The sequence below is a fragment of the Phacochoerus africanus genome, chromosome 5, assembly GCF_016906955.1.
Source record: "Phacochoerus africanus isolate WHEZ1 chromosome 5, ROS_Pafr_v1, whole genome shotgun sequence".
Lineage (NCBI taxonomy): Eukaryota > Metazoa > Chordata > Mammalia > Artiodactyla > Suidae > Phacochoerus > Phacochoerus africanus.
In genome coordinates, this window is record NC_062548.1 from 63,737,922 (window position 1) to 63,757,342 (window position 19,421).

The 19,421-nt window shown below is 53.8% G+C and overlaps 1 protein-coding gene across 6 annotated transcripts; it reads left to right on the forward strand.

The window, feature by feature from the left end:
• Window positions 1-421: 421 nt before the first annotated feature.
• On the forward strand, window positions 422-17,154 carry CAPG (capping actin protein, gelsolin like). Of its 6 annotated transcripts, none has more exons than XM_047781637.1 (11): window positions 422-498; window positions 1,227-1,280; window positions 7,548-7,583; window positions 7,744-7,916; window positions 8,013-8,167; window positions 8,367-8,534; window positions 10,337-10,486; window positions 10,846-10,938; window positions 11,395-11,527; window positions 16,060-16,148; window positions 16,979-17,154. In XM_047781637.1, exons 3-11 carry the CDS (start codon window positions 7,561-7,563, stop codon window positions 17,042-17,044), a joined length of 1,050 nt encoding a protein of 349 aa, XP_047637593.1. In that variant the 5' UTR covers window positions 422-498; window positions 1,227-1,280; window positions 7,548-7,560; the 3' UTR covers window positions 17,045-17,154. The 6 variants fall into 6 exon arrangements, with proteins under 6 accessions (XP_047637593.1, XP_047637594.1, XP_047637598.1 ...); XM_047781638.1 differs by lacking the exon at window positions 422-498 and adding an exon at window positions 695-757; XM_047781642.1 differs by lacking the exons at window positions 422-498; window positions 1,227-1,280 and adding an exon at window positions 2,355-2,376.
• The last annotated feature ends 2,267 nt before the right edge of the window (window positions 17,155-19,421 follow it).

The window sequence follows — 19,421 nt, forward strand, 5'->3', positions numbered from 1 at the left end:
AACACTGCCTTGCTTTTAGTTTTCTGCAAAGGACGGTTGTTAGTTCCCCCAATGCGGGCCCCAATTCTAGGTCCCCTTCGGTCCCCCAGGCTTCCCTGGAGGGACTGTTGCCAGGGGTGGACATAGCAGCGCCCCCAACCGGCTCAGGCCGGCCCGGCCCCGCCCCTCCCTCTGGCTCACTAGGGGCGGCTTCTAGCCGCTCACGTGGGGGGGGGGGCGGGGGAGGGGAGGGAGAGATGGGAAAGGAAGGGGAGGGGGAGGAGGGAAGGGGGGGAGGGGGAGGAGGGAAGGGGGGAGGGGGAGGAGGGAAGGGGGGAGGGGGAGGAGGGAAGGGGGGAGGGGGAGGAGGGAAGGGGGGAGAGAAGAGAGGAGGGGGGAGAGAAGGGGAGGGGAAGGAGGGGAGGGGAAGGAGGGGAGGGGAAGGAGGGGAGGGGAGGAAAGGGTGGCAGACACTGTGGCAGACACTGTGGTCCAAGTAACACAGCGGAGCGTAGGCAGGTAAGTAGTACTTGGGGTCTGATCACCCGGTAGCCGGGCGCCCCTTGTAGGGGTCCGAGGGGCTCGGCTGGTTCCAGGCAGCCTCCTCAGGGCGCCCAGCTTTCTCCTCCCCAGTTAGGGGCGCACTCTTGTGTCTCCCGGTTTCCCGGAAGGAGGGGCCGGCGCGTGGGGGCGGGTCCTTGCTGAAGAAATGCTTTCTTTTACTGAACTTGGGACAAACTGAGCATTCCTGCTGGAGAGACTGGAGAGAGAGGAAAATGTGCGTCTGATAGAAAACAAGTTTGAGAGTCTGGTTACCAGATTGAGACTCCTGAAAGCTTTCAAGTGACCAGCTCATTTGTTTCACTGTTAATTTGCAGATTTCTTCCCCCCGCCCCGTCCCGCCTGTGGTGATGGGGCCACCTTTTTAGTTAGACGAGGCTCCAGTGTGGAGAGAGAGCAGTGACTCGTTCATTTTGGTCACTGCAGAGTCTGAGCCTAAGAGCCTCCCCGGTTCTGCTTGGGGGTGGGGGCGAGGAGGGGTGATCTGCGGTTTTAACTTTTCATCTCTCTGCTAAACCCTGAGCTGGGGGAGAGGGCAGGGGCATTGATTCCCGAGGTACTGGGATTTGGTGGTAAATTCTGTGTTAGAAAGTGAAAGTCATCTAGGTTTACTGAGAAGCTCTCATTGCTCATTAATTATATCACCTCATTTAATCTTAACGTTCATCTTCATGCCTATTTTACAGATAGGGCACAAGGAGGCTCCAGGAAGTCTTCACTTGCCAGACGAAGCGCAGCTAGTAAGTAGCCAAACTGTCTCTTTCCATTTTTCCAGGTTATCTGCCAGCCTCTGGTTCTCATGGGATCACTCAGGCGCCAGCTAGAGTTTAATTTATCTTGTTCTGGTCCAGAAATTTTTTTTTTTTAGGGCGGCACCTGTGGCATATGGAAGTTCCTAGGCTAGGGGTCAAATTGGATCTGTAGCTGCTACACCACAGCAACGCAGGATCCAAGCCGCATCTGCGACCTACACCACAGCTCAAGGCAACGCCAGGTCCCTGACCCAACCCACATCCTCATGGATACTAGTCGGATTCGTTTCCGCTGAGCCAGGAGGGGAACCCCTGGTCCAGAAATTTTAACGCAGGGGATTGATTTACTTCCACTGCGCCCCGCCCCCGCTGGGTGTGGCCTGGACCCTGAGGGCTGAGCCTTATCTCTAACTAGCCTGTTGACCAGCCCTGGGCCAGGCCAGGTCTGTGTTCAGGGAAGGTGGTCCAGGGTCCTGGGCTGGGGGTCCCCTCACTTTCTGCTGGAGGACACAGACCGTGCTGCGTCCTCCGACAAGGGTTCAGGAGGAAATGGAAGCTTCCTTTGCTCTGCTCCCTGCTCCCTGTGTGATCACCGGCAAGTCACTGCCTCCTCCTCCTCCTTGTCCAGAAAGCCAGGGAACCAGTGGAACCAGGCTAGCTTTAGAGCCTCAGGGCCTTACGATGAGGTGGAGGCAAGATGGCCCTGGACTGAGTCAGAACCAGGTTCATTTTTGTTGCTGTCCTGCAAAGCGCCCAGGACCAAGATGGTGTGACAGTCAACGTTCTGGTGAATGCGAAGCTGAGCAAGGATAGGTTTGAGAGGCATGCAGCATGCAGGACACAGCAAAGAATGTTTAACTGGTCTCGGCCACTCCCTGGGCACTGAGCTTTAACCAAAAAAAAAAAAAAGAAAGAAAGAAAGAAAGAAAGAAAGAAGAAAAAGAAAAATCAAATGTATGCATTCAGGACAAGGAGGCGGGACAAGTCAGGGAGGTGGAAAAAGTGGTGCGGAGGCAGTGACCCACCCAGGAAATCTGACCAACCCAGTATCTGTCGAGGCTGGGCAGATGTGCCCACATGGCTGGTGAGTGTGGAATGTGAGCAGTCTCGGCTCTCCTGTGGTTTTTCTTGCAGGTTCCAGACTCAGAGCTGCTAGCCTTGGCCTGAGGCCACTGCAAGGGGGCTGAGGGGGGAAGGGGGGGCCTCTGAGGAGCCAGCCTAGCCTCACTGCCTGCCTGCCGGCCCGCAGTGTTGCTCTCCTCCGTCCGGAGCCTGCCCACCGTCCAGCACAGGCACCCTTTTCCCGTCGGAGGAGGTGGGCTTGGCACAAGCTGCCGGGGGTGGGGCCGATGGGTGGGGCCGCTCTGGAGGAAGCGGAGGGAGTTGAGAACCTGGGGTGGGGCAGGCTGGGAGGAAGCGGAGCCCGAGAAGCAGAAGCGGGAGCTGCACGGAAAGGTGAAAGTGGAGGGTGGCTGAGGGAGGGTGGCTGAGGGAGGCCCGGCTGTGGGTCAGGCTGACCGAGACCCTCTGAGGTGGATAGGTGAGGGCTGGCTGCCAGGGGTCGGGATCAGATGTTTCTGGAAGCCGCTTGTCCAGGATTGGTGTGTTCTGCCCGCTGCCCTGTCCAGTCCGATAATCCAGTCCGATACATTATCGGACTGGCTGCCGGGATATGGGTGGGGTGGGCTCACCATACTGATAAGAAACTTCTGAACCAAGGGTTGTCCCTGCTTGTGAAGAGGTGGTGTCCTGACAGAGACCACCACACGGAGTGACTGGACTCCTAAAGGCCCTCGGCCAGCCCAGAGGTACATTCAGATTTGAGGATGCCTGTTCCTAAGACAGGACGGTGGTGTGATGGTGGACAGGTGGGCTGGAGTGGTTGGGAGGGTAGGGCAGACCTCGCATTTGAATTCCAACTATGTGGCACAGTCCATTATTTTGCAAATTCAACAAGGCCCCAGTGGGGAGTTCCCATTGTGGCTCAACAGTAACGAACCTGACCAGTACCAGCATCCATGAGGACACAGGTTCAATCCCTGGCCTCACTCAGTGTTAAGGATTCAGCATTGCTGTGAACTGTGGCAGCTCAGATCTGGCATTGCTGTGGCTGAGTTGTGGGCCAGCGGCTGCAGCTCTGACTTGACCCCTAGCCTGGGAACTTCCATATGCCGCAGGTATGGCCCTAAAAAAGCAAAAGGAAAAAAAAGATCCCAGCGGGGGTCTGGCCAGGTGCCTGGGGGAGGGTGGGGGAGGGAGGCGAAGGTGGAGTAGGAGTGCTGCTTGGTGTCAGGCGAAGGAGCGCTGGACCTCTGGACCCAGGTTCTGGGGATGTCCAGGTTTCAAGCTGGGAGGAGGTGGAGTCATTTCCAGAGCTGACACTCAGCCCCCTATTCTTCCCTGGGAATAGAGGTAGGGGCTGTTGCATTTCACACTTAAGGGCAGACAGGGACTGCAAGGTGAAGGGACCTGTTGTGAATCAGTGGAATCAGTGGGGTCTGAGGAGGGCAACGATACCATGTGGCCTAAAAGATATGTAGAACCAACCTCCATCTCCCTCTGCAGGGTATCCTCAAAGGCTGGCTACTTCTTTTCTTTTGGCTGCACCTGAGGCATGAGGAAGTTCCCCGGCCAGGATGGAACCTGAGCCACAGCAGGGACAACGCTGGATCCTTAACCGCTAGGCCCCTGGGAATCTCCACTGGCTCCTTCTTAAGTCAGGACAACCAGCAGGGCACACAACTGCCCCCCCCAGCCCCCCAGCCCCTGCTTTCTGCCTTCAGGGCTGCTCCAGCTTGTTGAACCCCTGTGCCATCTCTTGGGCTCCATCTGGTCTAGTAATTGGAGCCCAGTAAGTCCAATTAATCAGACGTAGTCTCTGAGCACCTGCAGGGTGCCTGGCACAGTGTGAGCTTCCAGCTAGGTCCAAAGAGGCAAAAGGCGGTTCCTGCCCCAAACGCCCTTATAGTCTAGTCGGGGAGATGCCCAGGCAGGCCCATAACTCAGCACGCTGTGGCAGAGTGGCCGAAAGTAAAGGCTTTAACCTAAGAGGTATAGAAGCAGCTGCCTTGTGAGGTGGTAAGTTCCCCATCACCGGAGGTATTCAAGAAGATGATGGTGAGGGATGTATAGAAGGGACTTCTGTGCTGTGCGTGTATGGGTATGTGTTGGGATGCGGATGTGGAGTAGGATTAGCTGAGTATTAAGGCCCCTTCTGATGCTGATGTCTGTGATTCTGTGACAATCCCCATCTAAGGGAAGTTTGTCTGCAGTCCCTCGGATGTGATGCTTCCAGTTCACTATCCTTATCAGCTAGACCAGTGAGACTTACACGGGTTGTTCTTCATGTCTGTGCCCCTCCCCCTTCATTCTGCCCACTGCCGGGCTCCCAGCATAGACCTTGAAGAGACCCTCTCGTGGGCTGCTTGAGGAATGCAGGAGTACTGGGGGTGTCTCCTGTCAGGCTATGCTCTAAGACAGCCTGTGAGCAGGAACAGAAGCGTCTGCTCCCAGGTGATGGGGCTGGGAGAACTCCCAGAGCGCTGAGGCCACTGAAAGTCCTAGAAGGTTCCTGGGACAGCTGCGGCTTGACATGAGCCTGGAGGGGTAGTGGGGCTTTGATGGATGTGAGGGTGGAGGTGAGCATCAAGGAAGCCTAAGGAGCTGTGGGCGTGGGCAGAGGGGCTGGAGGGAGAGGAGGAGTGACGGGTCAGATGTCAGGTGGGTGCTCCCCTGGGAGAGCCTGACGCAGAAGGCTGGGGGCCAGCATTAGAATCACCTGGAACTTCTCCAGCATTGATATCCAGGCTCCACCCTGGAGAGTGGTTTTAACTGGTCTGGTATGTTGCCTGGGCATTGAGATTTTTTTTTTTTTTGAGGCCCCCCAGTGACTCTAATGTGCAGGCAGGGAGCTCCTGTCGTGGCTCAGCAGGTTAAGAACCTGACTAGGATCCATGAGGATGCGGGTTCCATTTCTGGCCTCGCACAGCGGGTTAAGGATCTGGCATTGCCACCAGTTGCAGTGTAGGTCGCAGACGTGGCTCGGATCCGGTGTGGTCCTAAAAAGACCAAAAATAATAATAATAATGTGGAGGCAGGTGTGAGATGCTGACCTGGACAGAGTTACCTGGCAGCAAGAAAACCACCTGGAACATAGTTCAAAATGCAGATGCGGAATCCAGTGTGGAATCCAAATCGCCAGGCATGGGTCTTTAGTTTTTATAAGATCCCAAGGCAATGCTAACAGGCAGCCAGGCTGGAGAGCCAGAGGGATGAGGGACAGGCAGCCATCCCCTCTCACCAAAACACTACAGTGGCTCTCGCCCCACCTATATCTATTGTGGGCTGCTGCCTGAGCCCTGAGGTCAGTAACGCAGAACAAAAAGCAGACAGCTGACCGTCCACTCTCTTGTTCACACCACCTCTGTCCCCGAGCTCTCCCCACTGGCTTGGGCTTGGGGGTGGCCACCTCACCACTTGAGGCCTGAGTCACAGGATGAGCCTTCTGTTGCAGGGGATGTGGGCACAGCATGTGACTCTCTGGGGGATGGCCAGCTATTAAACGTTCCCCTCCCTGCCTCCCCCGTTGGGGAAGTGTGATGCCAAAAAACGCCTTCAGCTCTGTTGTGAATTAGGAAGGGGAGGGAAAGTCAGACTTCACATGGGATTTGATACCCATGACCACTGCTCCTGTTTCTCCCTGTTTCCTACTCAGACTCACACCTTTTGTTCTCTCATCTACCCCTCAAAGGTTGCTCTTTGCCCTTCCTGCTTCCTCAGCCCCCAATAGTCTCCTGATGGTGCCAGTTTGCCTTTTTTTTTTTTGTCGTCTTTTTGGGTCATACCCATGGCATATGGAAATTCCCAGGCTAGGGGCTGAATTGGAGCTGCAGCTGCTGGCCTGTGCCGTGGCCAGAGCAACGCCAGATCTGAGACATGTCTGCGACCTACACCACAGCTCAGGGCAATGCTGGATCCTTAACCCACTGAGCAAGGCCAGGGATCGAACTGTGTCCTCATGGATACTAGCCACTATCACTGAGCCACTACAGGAACTCTGCTAGCCTGCCTTTTAACCTTGGAATTCCCCAGGCTCTTCTCTCACACTCACTGCTGGGGCTTCCTGTTCAGCTGCACGGCAGGAACTGTGTTGCAGTGCTTGCTGCTGTGGGCGCTGCATTTTCAGCCAAAGAAAGAAGCCCTCTAGTAATGGGAACATAGGAAAGAGTGAGTGAAGCTATGGATACTGCATTTGCTGATTTTCTTTTTTTCCTTTTTTTTTCTTTTGATCTTTTGTCCTTTTAGGGCTGCACCCGCAGCATATGGAGGCTCCCAGGCTAGGGGTCAAATTGGAGTTCTAGCTGCCGGCCTATGCCACAGCCACAGCAACATGGGATCTGAGCTGCGTCTGCAACCTACACCATAGCTCATGGCAACACCAGATCCTTAACCCAATGAGCGAGGCCAGGGATTGAACCCGAGTCCTCATAGTTCCTCGTCGGATTCATTAACCACTGAGCCACAAGGGGAACTCCTGATTTTTTTAATTGCAGTTGTTTTACAATACTGTGCCAGTTTTTGCTGTACAGCAAAATGACTCAATCATACATTTATGTACATTCTTTTTTAATATTATTTCCCATCCTGGTCTATCCTCGGAGATTGGATATAGTTCCCTGTGCTATACTATGGGACCTTGTTGTTTGTCCATTCTAAATGGAATAGCTTGCATCTACTGACCCCAAACTCCTTGTCCACCCATGCCCTCCTCCCTCACCTTGGCACCCACAAGTCTGTTCTCTATGTCTGCGGGTCTGTTTCTGTTTTGTAGATAGGTTCATTTGTGCAATATTTTATTTATTTTATTTTTAAATTTTATTTTATTTTTAAATATTTATTTATTTATTTATTACTTTTTAGGGTTGCAGCTGCGGCATATGGAAGTTCCCAGGCTAGGGGTTGAATCGGAGCTTCAGCTGCCAGCCTATGCCACAGCCACAGCCAAGCAGGATCTGCGCCACATCTCCAACCTGCCCCACAGCTCACAGCAATGCCAGATCCTTAACCCACTGAGCAAGGCCAGGGATTGAACCCACATCCTCCTGGATACTAGTCGGGTTCATATCCCACTGAGCCATAATGAGAACTCCTTGTTTTAAGTTTAAAAAGAAAGCACTTAGAAGGACCTCCCCAAACCAATGCGAAGGCCAGTTGTCATGACATTTGTAGTAACAACAGCTTCTTCTGTCTTTCCAGATCTGGAAACAGCATGAACACATCCATCCCCCAGAGGTAGGCTGTGCCCCCCCCATCCCCTTTCACTCCTCCCCTCTTCACTTCCAAGGGCTCCCCCTCCTCACCTGGCACTGCAGTCCCCAGGCCTGCCAGGTCTCTGCTTGGGTCCACTCCTCAAGGGCCTCTGCCGGTCCTCTCACCTTCTCCCCTCCCACAGTGGCTCTCCGTTCCCAGCCTCGGTGCAGGATCCCGGCCTGCACATATGGCGGGTGGAGAAGTTAAAGCCCGTGCCAGTGGCCCGTGAGAACCAGGGAATCTTCTTCTCCGGAGACTCCTACCTGGTGCTGCACAATGGCCCGGAAGAGCTCTCCCACCTGCACCTGTGGATAGGTACGTGGATCGGTGGGGGGACTGGCCCGGGAGGGGCTGGGGCTGGCATGGTCTCACAGGCTATGCCCTGCTACCTCCCCCTTCTCCCCCCACAAGGCCATCAGTCATCTCGGGATGAGCAGGGGGCCTGCGCCATGCTGGCTGTGCACCTCAACACCCTGCTTGGGGAGCGGCCCGTGCAACACCGAGAGGTGCAGGGCAATGAGTCCGACCTCTTCATGAGCTACTTCCCACGAGGCCTCAAGTACCAGGTCAGAGCCCACCTCCTGCACCCTCGCCTGGTAGCTTCTTTCAGAGCCCGCCCCACTTCCAGCTGGTCCTTACCCCGCAAAAGGCCCAGGTCCCCTCGGGGCTGGGTCCTTCCCCTCCACCTCCCTGTCCACCTGCCTGCCAGTGGGACAGGGCTTGGCGTGCTTGGGCACCCACTCAGGCTGGCCATCTGGGCTGCAGGAAGGCGGTGTGGAGTCAGCATTTCACAAGACCTCCTCCGGGGCCACTCCAGCTGCCATCAGGAAACTCTACCAGGTGAAGGGGAAGAAGAACATCCGTGCCACTGAGCGGGCGCTGAGCTGGGACAGCTTCAACACAGGGGACTGCTTCATCCTGGACCTGGGCCAGGTGGGTAGGCAGGGCTGATGGAGCACCTGCCTGTGATACCACTGTGCTTAATTATTTATGAAAAAACATTTTTTTTTTGACTGCACCATGAAGCAGCTTGATGTGATATCTCAGTCCCAGACCAGGGACTGAGCCTGGGCCGTGTCAATGAAAGAGTGAAATCCTAACCCTTAGACCACCAGGGAACTCCTAGGTGCTGTGTTTTAAAAGGGCAGGGACAAGGAGGCCACGGTGGAAGGAGAGTGACCCTAAGTAGGGTCACTGCAGCCACTTGAAAGCATCCCTGCATTTGTAAGGACAGGAACGTCCCCTTGCTGTCTGGCCATTGCCTCTTGACACTAGAATTTGCTCTCTCCTTCTGAGCCTTTGCAGCTCTGAGTTGGCTGCCTGCCAGACCATGCATTAATCAGTTCACGCACCCCTTACTCAGTGAATCTATGATGCTCTGGGCCAGCATGGGGACCACCATTTGCTTGGCCAGGGGAGGCAGCCAAGATGGGCCTGTCACTGACTGTAACCCCTGGCAGGATGTGATGAGGGCCCCCTTAGGGGCATCAGCATGGGCTGGGGAGCTTGGGGCAGGGAGGGGCCTTCTAGCCAAAGCCACTGCCCCAGGAAGGTACCATTTGCCTGGACTTTCATGGAGGGGAAATGTTATTCCAGGCAAAGGGACTGGGGAGCCGAGCCACTAGGGGGCAGAAGGGCACAGACATGCATGCTCACAGCAAGGAAGGATCTAGCCTGAATGGGTCCTGGAGAGGGGGATGGAGGATGGGGCATTGGGAGTGAACATTGCCTGGGAGACCAAGACCCAGGTCAGGAAATTGATGCTCTGGGGGTCTGGACTGCATCTTGCAGTACTGGAAATCTGGGGCAGGAAGAGCAACCCAGACACTGTTTGGATGGAGGACTGGAAGCAGTGAGATGGAGGCAGGGGACCTGCTCAGGAGAGGTGATGAGGGCTGTGCCTGTTGGGGATGCAGAGGTGTATGAGCTGGGTCCAGCAATGCCGGTAACCCATTTATTCAGTCAAGAAACATTTTTTCTGGGCCTAAATATGTGCCCTTGTCTGTTTCAGCACTGGGTATACAGCAGTGGGCCAAGCCGAGCAAAACCAAACCAAACACCCATGCCCTAACGAGGCTTTCTAGTCAGGAAAATAGGTTATAAACAAGATAAAGGTTTTTAAATATAGGACATAAGTGATGTGGGAAAAAAGTAGGACGGGGGTTCCTGTTGTGGCTCAGCAATTGAAGAACCTGACTAGTATCCGTGAGGATTCAGGTTCGATCCCTGGCCTCGTTCAGAGGGTTAAGGATCTCATGTTGCTGCAAACTGTGGGTAACATCACAGATGTGGCTCGGATCTGGTATTGCTGTGGCTGTGGTGTAGGCCAGAAGCTGCAGCTCTGGTTTGACTCCTAGCCTGGGAATTTCCATATGCTGTGGGTACAGCCCTAAAAAGTCAAAAAAAAAAAAAAAAAGCAGGAAGGACATGGGGACATTAGGCAGAGAAATACTCTTGCAAAGGTTGTCCTTCCCATTCCCAGAGAGCCCTTGGCTTCCCTCTGCCTTTTTTTCTCTTTTTTTTTTTCCCCAACCAGTGGATGTTCCTGGCCAGGGGATTGAACCCACGCCACAGCAGTGACAACTTCAGATCCTTAACCCGCTGAGCCACCAGGGAACACCTCCCCCCTGCCCTTTTAATGGTCTTTGTCTGGTCCCAGAGGATGGTTCTGGGATGCTGCCAAGGACAGGATGCAGGCAGCTGTCTCTAACCTGAGCCTCCCCACTTTCCTCCAGAACATCTTTGCCTGGTGTGGTGCAAAATCCAACATCCTGGAGCGTAACAAAGCTCGGGACCTGGCCCTGGCCATCCGGGACAGTGAGCGGCAGGGCAAGGCCCAGGTGGAGATTGTCACTGACGGGGAGGAGCCTGCAGACATGATCCAGGTTGAGAGATGCTGTGGCCGGGAGTGGGTTGGGGGTGGGGGCTCTTCTTGGAAGCCACTGAGAGTGGCAGTGATCAGCTGGGGGCACGAGGGTGGTGGGTGGAGAGCTGTGGGGGCATCTGGGGTTGCTGCTCAGGGCTCGGCTGGCTCATCGGCTGAGAGTGGGATTCAGGGTAAAGTAGCCCCCAGGACAGAGGGGCCAGAAGCTGGGCAAGTGCCCCTGGCCCTCCCCACTTCTGCCTGGCAGTTTTGTGCAGACACTTTGTCCCACGGGAGGCCATGGTCCTGGGCGTGATGGACTGGGAAGGTCCAGGCTGGGTGCCCAGGCATCTGTGGGAACGCCTGCCCTGGCCTCTGCAGGTCCTGGGCCCCAAGCCTACTCTGAAGGAGGGCAACCCCGAGGAAGACCTCACAGCTGATCAGAAAAATGCCCAGGCTGCGGCTCTGTACAAGGTGGGTGCCCTGGGACCAGGCAGGGGGTGCAAGCCTGGTGCTCGTGGGGCTGAAAGGAGAGGGAAAAGCAGGGTACAGAGTGGGCCAGCCACTGGGTGGTTTATCCAGGGCTGGGAGTGAGGGGAGGATGGGAATTGCACGAATCCTCAGGAGGTGAAAGCTGCCTTGCTTCCGGCCCAGTATTGGAGAAGGAGGTTTGAAACAAGCCAATGCTGAGCTTTATTTTTTTGGCTTCTTGGCCTTTACTTGTTCGTTTGGAGTCTGCTTAATTTCCATGTATTTGGGGGCTCTAGGAGGCCACGACAGAGGGTGAAGTGGAGGTAAAGGTGCCCAGGATTTGCCAGTCAATGGAGGCAGCAGTGGGGCCATAGTGGGAGAGGCAGCCTGGTCCCTGAGGAGAGCAGGGCTCTGTGCGATAGGGAGGAGGGTGACCTGGCACTGCTCATCCCCCCCCAGGTCTCCGATGCCACTGGACAGATGAACCTGACCAAGGTGGCCGACTCCAGCCCCTTTGCCGTTAAGCTGCTGATACCTGACGACTGCTTTGTGTTGGACAACGGGCTCTGTGGCAAGATCTACATCTGGAAGGGTACGTGTGGCTTCTCCTCCCCAGCCTGAGGCCTCCGCGGCCGCTCTGACAGGGCAGGCTTCCTTCCCCCAGAAGGGCTCAGCTCCAGGGAGTCTCCATGGCTGAGGGTTTTCTCTTGGCCGTGCCTAGCCCCTTCATTCCAGGCAAGGGGCCTGAGCCTTTAGCCTGCCTCAGAAACACCCAAGGATAATGAAAAAAATACGACTCATATAACTTGGAAAAAAAAAAAGAAAGAAAAATGGAGTTCCCATCATAGTTCCGCGGAAATGAATCTGACTAGTATCCATAAGGACGCAGGTTCAATCCCTGTCCTCACCCAGTGGGTTAAGGATCTGGCCTTGCTGCGAGCTGTGGTGTAGGCCGGCAGCTACAAATCTGATTTGACCCCTAGCCTGGGAATCTCCATATGCCCTGGGCGCAGCCCTAAAAAGACAAAAAAAGAAAAAGAACAAGAAACACCCTAGGGCCTGTTAACACTCATAGCTGGACGCCCCCCACTGAGATTCTGATACTCGAGGTCTGGCGTGGAGCCTGGGAATTTGGGAGTCTAACCGGTTCCCAAGCCTTGCTGCTAGTCCAGGTGTTGCCGGAAGGGGAACCTCTTCCGGGGCCCGAGAGTGCACTCTCGTCTAACCCTCAGAAATGAATTGCCTGTGCTGACACATGTGCTGACGAAGCAAGACTTTATTGGAAAGGGACACCCAGGCAGAGAGTAGCAGGGTGAGGGGAGCCAGGAGAACTGCTCTGCCACATAGCCTGAAATCTCCAGTTTTATGGGAATGGGGTTAGCTTCTGGGTTGTCTCTGGCCAATCGTCTTTTTTTTTTTTTTTTTGTCCTTTTGCCTTTTCTAGGGCCGCTCCCGCGGCATATGGAGATTCCCAGGCTAGGGGTCTAAACGGAGCCGTAGCCACCGGCCTACGCCACAGCCACAGCAACATGGGGTCCAAGCCGCGTCTGCAACCTACACCACAGCTCATGGCAACGCTGGATCCTTAACCCACTGAGTGAGGCCAGGGATTGAACCCACAGCCTCAGGGTTCCTAGTCGGATTCCTTAACCACTGCTCCACGATGGGAACTCCTCTGGCCAATCGTCTTTCTCGGCCTGTGCTTGGTCTGGCCCAGGGTCCTTCCTGGTGGCATACATAGCCTTCAAAGATGGATTCCAGTACTGAGGATCCTGGGAGGTTGGTCATATCCTCCCTCCAGTTGGCCCCTTCTCAGTCCTCCCAGTTAGTTTTCAGGGCTGCACCATGTCCTCATCAGGGCCTCCTGCTGAGACTACTCATGCAAGTGGCTATTGTGCTTGGCCAAGGTGGGCAGTGTCAGTCAATGGTCCCCTAAGAGGGCCTGCATGTTGAGGGCCACTGTCACAGAGGTCTCCTAAGCCCTCAGGCCTGCTGGGACCCCTCATCCTGCCAGTCTGCCTTAGGGTGTGACAGAGATTTTAGATATTAAATCTCACTTTATGCAGGAGTTAGTGAACTGGTAAAACTTGTTTCTCCAAGAGATGATATTGGCTGGAAAGAGCAGCACTGCCCCGCAGAAGCCTGTTGGCTGTTTGACTCTGGAAATGTGGAAACAAAGCCTGGAGCCTCTCCAGGAGCTGGAGCTTCAAGTGATACTTGAAGCCTCCTTACTGCTCTGTGCTTGTCTCTTCTTGAACGTGTCTCACCTCCTTGCCCAGATTATAAACCTGTTGAAAGCAGGAACCACATTATCTCTGGACGAGATAGCATTTGCTCAATCAGGAGTTCTGTACTGGTGCAGTGGGTTAAGGATCCGACTGCAGGAGTTCCCATCGTGGCACAGTGGTAACGAATCTGACTAGTATCCATGAGGTTGCAGGTTCTATCTCTGGCCTCGATCAGTGGGTTAAGGATCCAGTGTTGCCATGTGCCGTGGTGTAGGTCGAAGACTCGGATCTGACGTTGTGTCTGTAGGACAGGCCAGCAGATGCAATTCCGATTCGACTCCCAGACTGGGAACTTCCATATGCCATGGGTGTGGCCATAAAAAGCAAAAACAAAAGAAGAAGAAAATAACACCTGAGCATTTGCTTAATAAATATGTGTGGGGTCAGCCAAGACCAAGAGAAATTTGCAGCCAAGAGGATGGAGAAGTCTTAGGTGTTCTGACTTGGCGGCTGCTGGGCTGCCTCAGGGAAGGGCCAGCAGGGCAGGTTTCTAAGAAGTAGGGCGTGGGGTTGGAGGGGGGAGATTGTGCCTCTGGGGCTGCCTTTTCCCTCCTGCCTGCAGGTGCCTTTTCCTGGAACCAATTCTGAGCATGTGCCCCAGGGTGCAGGGAGGGGGAGGGGGTGAGTCCCGGAAGCCCAGGCAAAGAATTGAGTGGAGAACCGAGAAACCAGAGGAGAAACGGGAAACTTGGGAGCCAGGAAGAGAACAATCTTGCAATCACAGAGGGAAGGACACAGCACATTCATTTCAGATTACATGGTCGCTAACTAGATTTTTATAGCCTGGCTGGCTGGAGAGCCAATCGCAGTTGACAACATTGTTTTCTTGGAAAAACCGCTTCCAGCCAGAGCACAGTTTGGTGAAAGGGACTGCCTGCTGGCTGGAAGGGAGGACACAGCCCCTTTTTTTTTTATCGGCTCTCAGTTGGCATAACCATTAGGCCAGTGGTGGCATCTGGCTTTGTGGGAATAAAATCACAGTAAATCTCCTCCTTTATGTCCAATTTAGTTTTACAAAAAAGGATTGATGGGAGTTCCTGTCATGGCTCCAGTGGTTAACGAATCCGACTAGGAACCATGAGGTTGTGGGTTCAATCCCTGGCCTCACTCAGTGGGTTAAGGATCTGGCATTGCTGTGAGCTGTGGTGTAGGTTGAAGACGTGGCTCGGATCTCGCGTTGCAGCTACAGCTCCGATCCGACCCCTAGCCTGGGAACCTCCATATGCCGCGGGTGCCGCCCTAAAAAGACAAAGTCCCCCCCCAAAAAAAGGCTTGACAGATGCAAGGGGTGAGGGGCCCTGGCGTGCGAGAAAGGGGCTCTAGGGTCTGACGCCAGGGAGACACTAATTCTCCCTGAATGTCCCTGGAGCCCTGGTCTCTGAGCAGAAGTCTTCGATGATTGGAGGCAGAGGGCAGTTTTCATCCAGAGCTTCCAGGTCAGGTGGGGCTGACCCCTCACCTCTAAGGAGCCCTAGGTGTTCTTAGTGCCTCCTGGTCCATTTATTTTAGAAGGTGCCAGCTATTCTGTGGACCACTTTAAATCTCCTTGAGAGAAAGGGGGTGTGGTGGGAGTTCCCTAGCAGTGCGGTGGGTTAAGGATCTACCATTGTCACTGCAGTGGCTCGGGTCATTGCTGTGGCTCGAGTTCAATCCCTGACACAGGAATTTCTACACACCACAGGCGAGGCCAAAAAAAAAAAAAAAAAAGCATGTGGGTTAGAGAGGGTACCTGCTCTTTTAAAAAATCTTGGAGTTCCTTAGAGACTCTCATCCTGAGTGAAGTAAGTCAGAAAGAGAAAGACAAATACCATATAATATCACTTATATCTAGAATATAATATAAGGCACAAATGAACCTTTCCACAGAAAAGAAAATCATGGACTTGGAGAATAGATTTGTGGTTGCCAAGGGTGAGGGGGAAGGAGTGGTGTGGTTGAGGAGCTTGGGGTTAATAAGTACAAACTATTGCCTTTGGAATGGATTAGCAATGAGATCCTGCTGTGTAGCACTGGGAACTATGTCTAGTCACATATGATGGAGCATGATAATGTGTGAAATAGTATGTGTACATGTATGTGTAACTGGGTCCCCATGCTATAGAGTAGAAAAAATTTGTATTGGGGAAATAACTATAATAATAATAATAAATCCTGGGGTTCCTGTTGTGGCTCAGCAGTATCCATAAAGATTCAGGGTCAGTCTCTGTGGGTTAACACAGCTCAGATCCTGAGTTGTGGCTGTGGTATAAGCTGGAAGCTACAGCTCCAATTTGACCCCAAGCCTGGAAACTCCTAAAAAAGCAAAAACTAAAAAGAAAAAAGTGAAAAATCCCCTCTTGGGAGTTCTCTGATGGCCTAGTGGGTTGAGGCCTCTGTGATTTCACAGCTGTGGCTCTGGTCACTTCTGTGGCACAGGTTCAGTCTCTGGCCTAGGAACTTCCACCTGCTGTGGATGTAGCAAAAAAGAAAAAAGAGAGCGAGAAAGAGGATCTGAAATAAATGTTGCACCTCTCATTTACAAAACAAATCAATAGGAGTTCCCGTCGTGCCTCAGTGATTAACGAATCCAACTAGGAACCATGAGATTGCAGGTTCGATCCCTAGCCTTGCTCAGTGGGTTGGGGATCCGGCATTGCCATGAGCTGTGGTGTAGGTTGCAGACACGGCTTGGATCCCGCGTTGCTGCGGCTCTGGTGTAGGCTGGCGGCTACAGCTCCATTTAGACCCCTAGCCTGGGAACCTCCATATGCCTTGGGAGCGGCCCTAGAGATGGCAGAAAAGACAATGAATAAATAAATAAATAAATAAAATTTTAAATCCCCTCCCTATGATCCAGGGCGCAAAGCTAACGAGAGGGAACGGCAGGCGGCCCTCCAAGTGGCTGAGGACTTCATCTCCCGCATGCAGTACGCCCCGAACACTCAGGTGAGGGGACCCCCCCACCCATACCCCACATCCTCCTCCTGGGGCTCCTCCCTGGCTTCCCACCCATGGACTGGACAAGGAGGGCAGGAAAGCCTGGGGCACCATTATTTCCTTCCTTCCTCTCTTTCTTTTTCCTACTCTCTCTCTCTCTCCCTCCCTCCCACCCTTCCTCCCTTCCTTTCCTCTTTTTAGGACCACACTTTTTTTTTAGGCATTGCCTTTTTTTTTTAAGGGCCACATGTGCTGCATATGGAGGTTCTTAGGCTAGGGTTGAATCGGAGCTGTAGCCGCCAGCCTACACCACAGCCACAGCAAAGCGGAATCTGAGCCAAGTCTGCCATCTACACCACAGGTCATGCCAATGCTAGATCCTTAATCCACTGAACGAGGCCAGGGATCGAACCCACATCCTCATGGTTCCTAGTCGGATTCGTTAACCACTGAGCCACGACAGGAACTCCAATACATGCTATTTTCTAAAAGGCTGTTGGGCAGCACTCCCCTGAGAGCCCAGTGAGCCGAGTGTGCTTCTGGACAGCCTGTGCAGCCCTCTGGGCCATGGTCCCCAGCTGGTTCTGCCCCCTGCCTGCCCCAGCAAGGCAACACCACAGGCCATTCTGACAGAGCTGATAAGACTCATGTATCATTAGTGCTTCTATCAAATGACACCTGAGTCCTTGAAGCAATCTGTTTTCTCCCTGTCACCTTTGTCTTGGCTTATCTGGAGGGGCAGCCCTGGCCTGGACAATGTAGAGTTGGGCCTGGGTCCCAGCAGTCTCCTCCATGGCTCTGGCCTCATGAGCCAGCTTCCTCCGCTGCTGTCCCCACAGGTGGAGATTCTACCCCAGGGCCGGGAGAGCCCCATCTTCAAGCAATTCTTCAAGGACTGGAAATGAGGGTGGGTGCCTCCCTGCCCCCATCTCTGGCCTGCTGGCTCCTCCTGCAGCTTCCTGATCAGCACTGAGGCATCCCCCGCGGATTTTCAATAAAGGACACCAGCTCTCTTGCCGCTCTCTGCCTATAATGCCTGCCCTGGGCTGATTCTCCCTGACCCATGTATTCACGTGGCTTATCCCCATGCTGGGCAGAGTAGGACCCAGGTGACAGTTCCACAGCCTGCAAGGGGCCAGAGCTGGCTTTCCATGATAGGGGCACGGGGGCCAGGAGTCCCATTGGGCCTGGCAGGTATGGCTGCAAACCCAGTAGGGAGGTGGCAGAGGGCCAGGCTTCGGGATTGCTTTTGGCCAAGGATTCGGTTCAGTCTCACGTTCCCAGTTGGGAGAAGGTTACGGCGGTGGGCGTGGGCTGCGTCTCCATTCAGGCCAGGATTTCCCCAGATGCCCTCGTAAACCATCGCGTGGCAGCTTCCAAGTGATGTCTATTCACCAAGCAAGAGGACAACCCTTCACTCCTGGGCGGAGGTCTGGCTTGCCACGTCTTGAGTACGTTGCATCGTGTATTAGATGGATGCGCTCAGGGCCACATGGGGTGGTGGGAAAAGCATCAGATGAGTGTGGAGAGTTGTGGGTTCTGGTCCTCACCTGCCTGTGGGATCCTGGGCAAGTTGCTTTTTCTCATTCAGACCTTAGTTCGTTCTCTTGTGCACTGGGGCAGTGGCTGGGGTAGCACAGAGGCTAGATGGTTAAATAGGTGAAGGAAGAATGGAGTAGTCCCAAAGCAGTCCCACCCTGGAGGAGTGACCTGGGGGAAGGAGCAAAGCAGGAGCTGGACCAGTGACTGGAATCCGCAGGCCTGGTGGGCTGCAGCCGTCCTGACCCACCCTCGCTCTGGGCCCTCAGGGCTCTGTGGCTTCTGGGCTCTGACACACTGGATCTTCCATCCCAAACAGAATTTTTTTTTTTTTTTTAATGGCATATGGAGGTTCACAGGCCAGGGATTGAATCAGAGCTGTAGCCACCAGCCTATGCCAGAGCCAGAGCCATAGCAACTCGGGATCCGAGCCAAGTCTGCAAACTACACCACAGCTCATGGCAATGCAAGATCCTTAACCCACTGAGCAAGACCAGGCTTTGAACCTTTGTCCTCATGGATGCTACTCGGGTTCATTTACTGCTGAGCCACTACGGGAACTCCCTTTTTTTTTTTTTTCCAAACAAATTCTGATCAAGTTCATCTTGGTGGTTTGTGCCAAGAAGCACAGACAAATCTGTTCCCTGTCCAATCCTCTCTCTGTGCAGAAACATCCTGGCCTCCACTGGACAGCCTACGCAAGGAGCCTGTGCCAAGGATTTTTTTTTTTTTTTTGGTCTTATTTTTGTGGCCCCACCCACAGCATATGGAAATTCCTGGGCCAGGTATCAAACCTGCACCTCTGCAGTAACTTGAGCCCCTGTGCCAGGGTAGGAACTCCCCAGGGATGATTTTTAAAAAGGGATAGGGTAAGGGTTGTACTGACAAGATTTTTAGGGTTGTGAAGCATTTTAAGTCTCTCGTGAAAGGCCTTGGACTTTCCTAAGAAAAATGCACAGATTAAGATTTTTGCATCTGGGAGTTCCCATCGTGGCTCAGTGGTAACGAACCCAACTAGCATCAATGACTAGGGTTCAATCCCATGCCTCACTCAGTGGATTAAGGATCCAGCGTGGCTGTGGCTGTGGTGGAGGCTGGCAGCTGCAATTCTGATTCAACCCCTAGCCCAGGAACTTCGATGTGCCTTGGGTGTGGCCCTAAAAAGACAAAAAAAAAAGATTGTTGCATCTGGAGTTCCCCTTGTGACTCAGTGGGTTACGAATCTGACAAGTATACATGAGGATGTGGGTTCAGTCCCTGGCCTCACTCAGTGGGTTAAGGATCTGGCGTGGCTTTGAGCTGTGGTGTGGGTCAAGGAGACAGATCGGATCTGGCATTGCTGTGGCTGCGGTGAAGGCTGGTGGCTACGGCTCCAAATTGACTCCTAGCCTGGGAACTTCATGTGCCCCAGGTGGTGCCCTGAAAAGCAAAAAAAAAAAAAACAATTTGCATTTACTTTCAGAGAGTGTAGACACCCCCCCACAACCAGTCCATCAACAGTACCGCATCTTAATCCCTAGAGTGTTACTGCCAACTTCCCCACGTCCAAAGTCGCATGGAGAACATCACACAGGGAGTGATGTGGCTCCTGCAGAAGCCGAGGCCTCCCCTCCAGCTAGAGGCGTGTGGGGAGCTGGTCCCTGGCTGTGCTGGGGGCTGAGCATTCATGGTCAAGTTCTGCCAAGTTGAGGGAAAGGAATCTTCTGATCTCAGAGCGACGAGGGGAGGAATCTGCAGGAAAGG

Excerpts from the sequence above, each read along its gene's own strand:
- CAPG (XM_047781637.1), top strand. The coding sequence starts at position 7,561 with ATGAACACATCCATCCCCCAGAG. Across the intron at positions 7,584-7,743 it reads AACACATCCATCCCCCAGAG|TGGCTCTCCGTTCCCAGCCT; the intron begins GTAGGCTGTGCC and ends CCCCTCCCACAG. Across the intron at positions 10,939-11,394 it reads AGGCTGCGGCTCTGTACAAG|GTCTCCGATGCCACTGGACA; the intron begins GTGGGTGCCCTG and ends ATCCCCCCCCAG.